The sequence below is a fragment of the Molossus molossus genome, unplaced genomic scaffold, assembly GCF_014108415.1.
Source record: "Molossus molossus isolate mMolMol1 unplaced genomic scaffold, mMolMol1.p scaffold_m16_p_14, whole genome shotgun sequence".
NCBI lineage: Eukaryota > Metazoa > Chordata > Mammalia > Chiroptera > Molossidae > Molossus > Molossus molossus.
Window position 1 is genome coordinate 11,391,287 of NW_023425349.1, and position 8,540 is coordinate 11,399,826.

Here is an 8,540-nt window from a genome sequence, read left to right on the forward strand (position 1 = left end):
CAAAGGAACCAAATGAAGGGACAATTAGAAATACAAAGGAAATGAATGATTTTAATGAACAGAATACAAATATTTTTAGATCGAGGGGTTTTTAATTTTATGCTCTCAAGAAAATTGAAGGAGACCTAATCTAGTTGTCAGCACATCATTAAAAATTGGTTTTGATAATATGCAACACTAGTTACTATCATATTGCTTGGACAGCTTGTGGTCTCCTGGAATCTCAAAGAGCAAGTCTATTATTTTTCAACATTAACTCTAAACTTCAATTAACAGAGGCAGCATTGTACAGTGGGCTAGAACCCTGACACTCTCATTTAACAGCCATATGACCTTGAGGAAGTCACTTACCCTCTGTGAGCCTAGGTTTTCTCATCTGTAAAGTGGGGGGATTTTAACAGCACATTACTCATAGAGTTGTTATGAGAATTAAGTGAGAGCACCCTGTCCATGCATCTCAGTTTTTCAGTCTTGTCTACAAAGAGTCTCCAGGTTTTTCTGGGAGGGTAGTGTTTTGCCTCCAGGTTTCTCTATGCTGAAATTGCTTCACTTTGTTATTGTCTTTAAAATGTGGTTCCCAGAACTAAGCAACATTCAATGAGTCTGCTCTCTTATCACAGGGTAATCATGACGATTTGGTCTGATCATAAGTCATAGCTTCCTGGGTGGAGATCAGAGTGGCAGTTCACAAGTGAGCTGTGTCCGTGGCTATCCCACGAACACTTAACCTTCACAATTAGGTTGTTGGGAGAAAAGAGTGCAAACAATTAAGAACTGCCCCTATGTAAGGTACTTTCACATGCATTGTTTCATATGATACAACAATCCCAGGACTCTCCTAGCCGCGACAGTCACTTACCCTCATTTTACGGACGAGGAAACCAAAGCATAGGGAGGCGAAGCAATGTTAACTGGTCTGGCTGGACTTCACACTTATGTCTGGGTACTTGAGTGCTGTGTGTGTCTGGCTACATCATACTACACCCTTAGTTTACTTAGCATCTTCCCTATGGACATGGATTTATTCATCACACCGGGATTGACTGCTTTTACACCTTAAAGTAAAGGATCTCACCATGGTACAACTCAAGAGGGTGAGTATTTGCTTATTCAATTATAAAAGTGTAGAAATTCATAATATGCTATTATGAATTGAACTCTCCTGAATTGATTTTCCTGTGGTATGGTGATGAATGAGAACTAAAAGTTGTAACCACATTTATTGAGTACTTAATGTAAGCTAGTAATTGTTTTAAGAGCTTTATATGTGTGTTTTCCACTAGGTGATCACAGCAATTCTGTGATGTAGGCACTATTATATCAATTTATAGATGAGGAGCTTGGAGCTCAGAGGGGTTCTGTAACATGTTCAAAGTCACAGAGTGAGTCGGTGCTAGGACTGGAATTTGAGTTTGGTTCTATCTGACCTCAACCTCCATGCTCTTAACCACTGGGCTCTGCCACCTCTGAAGCTTCCGCTGAGTATTCCAGCTCCTGATTTCCTCTGTTTCTTCCTTTCCTACTTGCTAGCTTGTGCATTTGGCCAGTGATAAGTGTCTAGCATACTTTTTCTAGTTCAATCCTTATTATAGGATTAGGGAGTAGATATTATAATTCCCATTTTCAGATCATGAAATTAAGGACCAGGGGATGAATGAACTTCCCCAAGACAGAGCATAGGATTAGAGCCAGATTGATCATGGATTTGTCTAACTCAGAAGCAACGCCCTTTCTATCCCTCCTCACCCATTTAACACGCTTGTTTCATTCTTGTCCTGAGCTTGATCCCCTTGTTAGTCTGTCACTGTAATCAGACTCTCCACATCGGATCAAGTGGCACTGAGTTTATGGTTCAGGAAACATGGGATGTCTCCTCTCAGTTCTAGGGAAGGGCTGAGAAAGGGACTCAGCTCTGCTTGACAGTTAGCAGGCTATGGATGCTACCTGGGAAGTGTCCCTGTAACTCCTGTGACAAAGCTCCCCATAAGGCTAGAGAGAGCCCCAGGAGTGGCTGGAGGGCGAGTTGCCTGGAACCTTGGGGTTCTCCTCATCTGCCTCGTAGCCGGGAGCTTATCCTGCTTGACCCACAGTGCAGCACATCTGCTCCTGGGCAGTGGGGAAGAAGGTGGCGTGCAGCAGAAGGGCAGGGAGCCGAGAAGGGGGAACCGTTAGGGAAGAATCTTGCTATAGATAAGGATATGGAAAAAAGCAGCGGTGTCGTGTGTGAGAATGGGTCTTGACCCAGGAGTCAGAAGATTTGGGTTTTGGTCTCAGGTCTGCCGTGAGGTCTTTGAGACCTTAAAATCACTTTACTCTTGAGGGCCTCAGTTTCTTCATCTGGGAAATGGGAAGAGTGGTACTTTCTTTCAATCCAGAGGCTTTGTAAAAATCCAGAGACTATGGACGTGCAAGCCCTTTAACAAGTCCTACGAAGCAGTGGGAAGTTGTTTACATTAGAGTCCTGTAGGAACTGGGGTACCCTGGCACAGATAGGTCCCCATAATTTCTGACAGTCTGGCCATAGACTGTCATTTCAAAGTGACCTTTGTAAATAGAGGAGACACTGGGACAGCAGCCTATTCTCTGACTTTCTCTGCTTGGTCATTAATTCCTAGATGTGGAAAGAAAAATGTGGGCCAGGTGTTAAGACAAAGTGGGCGACCATGCGCAGGGGCCGATTTTTAGATCAACCCACCCTGATTACCTATAATACCTCCCCAGCTGATTGACACGCTCTGGAATTACATCGGATATTTTCTCTTTGAATCAGGATAACTGCCCTGAATGGAACACTCTTGACTACCTAAATTATTCATTATTATTTTTTTTTTGTGGATAAGTTTTAATAAGGGGAGAGGAGAGAGTCCATGAACACACGGCATATTTGAGGATGGTGCAGGGTAGAAGCACTGTGAAGGGAAAGGAGAGAAAAACGAAGATGACGTAGGGAGTCAGAGACAAACTCTGCAATATGCACAATACTGTCAAAGAAAAATGGCCTTCCCTCCGGAACTTGCTAGGAGCCAGTGTGGGAACTCTGAGGTGCTCAGAAACCCGTGGGGTGTGCGGCCCTAAGTGTAGGCACTCACCTCATCGTGGACCCCAACTAGACAGGGCTGGGCTGGACTGGGCTTGTCCTCCCTCAGGCAGCACGTGCCATCATGTCTCGTCGACAGCAGCACAGAGCAGTCCACTCGGAGAAGGCAGAGGAAGTTGCCCAGCACAGGAGAGAGAAAGGCATGAGGACGGGGTTGATGGGCAGAACAGCTGGATTCCTGGGAGTGCTTCTGCTCGTCAGGGGCAGGAAAGCATGTCTGGGAAAGGCACTGGGAGGTGGGGGCACGTGTGCCTGCGTGAATTCCATGGTTCCCCCAGCACAGTCTCCCAAGTGTGTCATTAGCCGGACTCGCTGCCTCTCTGGGGAGCAGGACCCACGAGGCAGTACTTCCACAGTTAGAACCAGGGGCTGTGGCTTGGCGGCTCCCCTGATCCCAGGAGAGCAGCCAGGACCTGGGAGGCCAGCCTGAACACAGGGTTCTCTGCCGTGTCCTCCAAAATTTGGCACTGAGATAAAAGCCTAGGAAAACTTAGATATGGTCATGGCAAGGATGGGGTGTCTCCCTGCCGGAGGCCTGGAAGATGTAGCCTTCTTTTAAGTGATACACTCTTATTTTTCAAAATACTTAGCTGTGAAACACGTATGGAAAATTAAGTCTGTTTCTCGCTTTTCCCATCGTCTCAGCGGTGATCTCTGCTGATGTTTTGACATGTACCCATGCACACACTTTCCTGTGCACAAATGCATGTGTGCAATTTTGTTTCCCCAGAAATGAGTTCATTGGTTCCAGAGATTTCTTTGTCTCATCAATGTATCATAGTTCTCCTATGTCACCATCAGGCCTACCTCATTATTTCAAAAATATGTTGTAGATTATTAGATGTACCAGAAGTTATAAACATCTCCCTACTCATGCCACTCACTTATCTCCTTTTGGGAGGGAGACGATTACAAAAGTAACACTACACGGATGTTCTTTTACAGGCTCTTTGTGTACATATATTTTTCTAGACATGGAAATGCTAGATGGAAGTATATGTGTATTTTTTATTTGTTTGTTTTTGTTTATCCTCACCAGAGGATATTTTTCCATTGATTTTTTTTTCTTGTTTATCTTCAGATAGAGTGGGAGGGAGGGGGAGAGAGAGAGAGAAACATCGATTGGTTGCTTCCCGTACAACCTTGACCAGGGCCAGGGACTGAACCTGCAACCCAAGTACATGCCCTTGACCGGAATCGAACTTGAGACCCTTTGGTCCGAGGGCCAATGCTCTAACTGCTGAGCCAAACCAGCCAGGGCTATATGTGTATTTTTTATTTCACTGGTGCCACCGGATTGTCCTCAAAAAATGTTAAAACCAATTTATACAGCCTTTAAGGGCCTAGGAGAGTGCCCTTTTCCACACGACCTAACAGCACTGTTTGCAAACTCTTTACTGTTTCCCGACCAAATGATGACAAAAGAAATAATACTTTATGAGAGTTTGACTTTTTATTTTCCTAATTGCTGGGGGCAATTTTTTGACCATTTTAGTTTTTCTTCTTTGAATTTTCCACCAACATCCTGGCCCACTTTTTCTTTTCTTTTTTGGAGAGAGCGTTATTTATTTATTTATTTATGTTTTAAATTTTATTTTTGTTACAGATGTTTCTCCTTTTTTACCCCATTGACATCCTCCTCCCCATCCCCCCACCCTGTCCCTGGCTTTGTTGTCCATGTCCATTGGTTATGCGTACATGCATATAAGTTCTGTGGTTTATCTCTTCCCTCCCCCCACCACCCCGTCTTCTGAGGGTTGTCAGTCTGTACCCTACTTCCATGTCTCTGGGTCTACCCTCTTCCTCAGACTGTTATGTTCATTATATTCCACACATAAGTGAGATCATGTGGTATTTGTCTTTTTCTGCGTGGCTTGTTTCGCTTAGGATAATACTTTCCAGGTCCCTCCATGTCATGTCAAAGGATACGAGATCTTTCTTTCTTACAGCTGCATAGTACTTCATTGTGTATATGTACCACAACTTTTTTATCCATTCATCTACTGATGGATACTTGGGCTGTTTCCAGATCTTAGCTATTGTAAATAGTGCTGCTATGAACATGGGGGTACATATATTCTTTCTGATTGGTATTTCAGGCTTCCTAGGGCATATTCCTAGAAGGCCCACTTTTTCTATGTGGTTGCTGGGTTGTGTTTTTTATTGACTTATAGGGGTTATAATGTGGTACAGAAATATTCTCATATGTTTCCCTTCTTGATCTGACCCATAACTTTAACTGTTCTAAGCATCCAGCTTGGATGGACATTTTTTCTGTTTTAAAATATGTTTTTATTGTTTTTTTTTTAGAGGGAGTGGAAGGGAGAGAGAGATACATTGACATGAGAGAGAAACATCGACTGGCTGTCTCCTGTATGCCCCCTACAGGAGATCAAGGCTGAAACCTGGGCATGTGCCCTGACCAGGAATCAAACTGGGACCTTTCCATCCATGGGATTATGCTCAATCCACTGACCCACACTGACTGGACAGACATTTTTTTTCTTTTACTTATGCTCTGTTCATTCTGAGAACACAAATCATTAGTTCCCCTAGAAAGTAAAATGTGATGTCTCTTTATCAGATTTCACATCAGTCAGTGCTCAAAACCCGAAACACATATGGGCACAGACAACATCGAAGGCATGTAGTTGGCAATAATCATAGCGCACATGCGTTGAGTGTTTGCTATGCATCAGGCATTCTGTTTAAAGTGCTCAAATGCATTCATGTCATTTAAGCCTCACTGTAACCATAGGAGTTACCCCATGTTCATTGTAGCATTTTTCATGACAGTCAAGATATGGAAACAACATAGGTGTTGTTTATTGATCACTTACTGTGACCCAAGTTAGTTCACATAGCATTTATTACTCAGAGGAATCCGATGATGTAGTTGTTCTTCCAGTTTTACAGAAAAATAAACCAGAACTGAGACAAAGAATGTTCCTCAAGCTGCACAGTATGAAAGTGGTGGACTTCTAGTTCCGACTTTTAACTTCTGATTTCAAGTCTTGAGTTCTTGTCACTAAAACAATACAATTAGAACTAGGGTATATGTGTGGAGGGGCTTAGACTAACATAATCGAATTACTTTAATTTATAAGTGGGAAAACCAAGGCTCAGAGACATCAAGTGATTAGTGGTCACTCAGTTCATTAATGGCAAAGCCAGCACTGGAACCCAGGACTTAATTGCAATTAAAGCTTTGTTCTTATTATTTTATAGAACACTGCCTGTTTAATGTAAAATATCAGATTATTTCCATTGTATTTCACTTTAGTAGAGATGTATATCTTCCAAAGCTCCTTTATAACTTGAGCTAAGCAAAAATTTGGACTTTTATTTTCATTTTCTATGTATATAAGCCTCCCCACCTGTGGACTTCTCTTAGTCACCCAGTAAAAATAAACAAGAACCACTGTGGGAGTGGACCGTAAACTACTCCAAGCATGGGCACTTTATAAAGATGATTGGTGGTTCCTGTATCACTGGTCCCCTCCCTGCCCTCAGATGTCAATCTTTACTTTGAAATATAAATACGAGAAAAAGAAGCCCCAGGTTCAGAGATGCTGCCATGGCTGGGCTTTCAGGAGGCCAATTTCTGATTCTCAGCTTTGAATCTTGGAATCAGAACCCTAAGGTCCTGAATAGAGGGTTAAGAGTATTTTTCTTCTGAACAGTTTTCCCAGCGCCCCCTTCATATCCTTGTTCCTCAGGCTATAAATGAAAGGGTTCAGCATGGGGGTGACCACTGTGTACATGATGGAGAAGACTCTGTTCTTTCCACCTAAGGAGGAGGATGGAGGACAGAGATAGACCCCGATAGCAGTACTATAAAACAGAGACACAACTGAGAGGTGGGAGGTACAGTTGGAGAAGGCCTTTTGCTTACCCTTTGGGGAATCAATTCTTAGAATAGCCAATGCAATGTAAATGTAAGATGTGAGGATGCAGACAAAGGGTCCAATTAACAGTGTTCCTGCCACAAAGATGAGCATGAGGTTATTGATATAAGTACTAGAGCAGGCCAGCTTCAGGAGGGGGACCAGGTCGCAGAAGAAATGGGGGATGATGTTGGGGCCACAGAAAGAAAGCCTGGTTACTAGGAGAGTATGTATTAGGGCATGGAAGGTAGTAACCACCCACGACCCTGCCACCAAAAGGACACAGAGTTGGGAGTTCATGGTCATGGAATAGTGGAGGGGGTGGCTGATGGCCACATAGCGGTCAAGTGCCATCACAGCCAGAAGAAAGTTGTCCAGATCTGCAAAGAGGCCAAAGAAATAGAGTTGTGTAAGACACTCACCATAAGAAATCAGTTTACTCCCTGAGCCAATATTATCTAACATCTTGGGAATTACTGTAGAGATGAAACCAATGTCAGACAAGGACAAGTTGGCCAGGAAGATGTACATGGGGGTGTGGAGGTGCACGTCAGAGCCAATGGCCAGGATGATGAGCAGGTTCCCCAGCACGGTGACCAGGTACATGCCCAGGAACAGCCCGAACAGGAGATGCTGCTGCTCTGGCCGCTCAGAGAGGCCCATGAGAAGAAACTCGTAGATGCTGGTCTGGTTTCTTCTGTCCATGTCTGGAATTCTGTATGGAATACATTTTATTAAATATAAATAGCAAAAAAACAGTAAAATATTGCTGTGTTGAAATTTTTTCAATGCCTAAAGAAGTTCTTTGGTTAGACAATTCTGTTTGATAAAGCTTGAGTTTATAACCTTGCACATTAGAAGAGACAGTTTGGATCAAATGACTTGTAAAGTTATAGCTTGGTGTCAGCACTTGACCAGATCACCAAGGCTTCTTCAAAGGATTTTGGCCGTCCCCATGATACATGGCAGGGGTCATGGAAAGTGCTCTGGATTGCACGCATCCTGTCAGTACACACGGAATGATTATCACTTCACTGAATAATCATGTTGTTAAGTAAATAACATCTTACTTAATCACAGTGAATTCAAATAATTAATATTATATATAACATGATAATATATACTTTTAATTATAAATAAAATAATTATATAATCAATTAAAAAAAATTTTTTTTTTTTATCCTCGCCCAGGACATTTTTCCATTTTTTGTTCAGGTAGAGTGGGAGGGAGAGAGAGGAACAGAGAGAGAGAGAGAAACATCGATGTGAAAGGGACACATCGAGTGGCTGCCACCTGCACAACCGACCAGGGCCCGGGACAAACTGCAACCGAGGTACATGCCCTTAGCAGGAACCGAACCCGGGTCTCTCAGGACCGCAGGCCGACGCTCTAACCGCTGAACCAAACCGGCCAGGGCTAAAAATAATTTTTAACAAGGAAAAATTTCAGACAGCATGTGTATTTATAATTTCACTTTTATAAAATTAAAACATATGTTTGTATATGAGTAAGGAAACTGAAAGAATACAGTCTAAAGATCAAAGGTATTTACTTC

At 42.9% G+C, this 8,540-nt stretch overlaps 1 protein-coding gene across 1 annotated transcript; it reads right to left on the reverse strand.

Annotated features, from left to right (window-relative positions):
* Positions 1-6,735: 6,735 nt before the first annotated feature.
* LOC118630013 (olfactory receptor 1361-like) lies at positions 6,736-7,689 on the reverse strand. Its single transcript, XM_036261717.1, has one exon. It carries the CDS (start codon positions 7,687-7,689, stop codon positions 6,736-6,738), a length of 954 nt encoding a protein of 317 aa, XP_036117610.1.
* Positions 7,690-8,540: the final 851 nt, after the last annotated feature.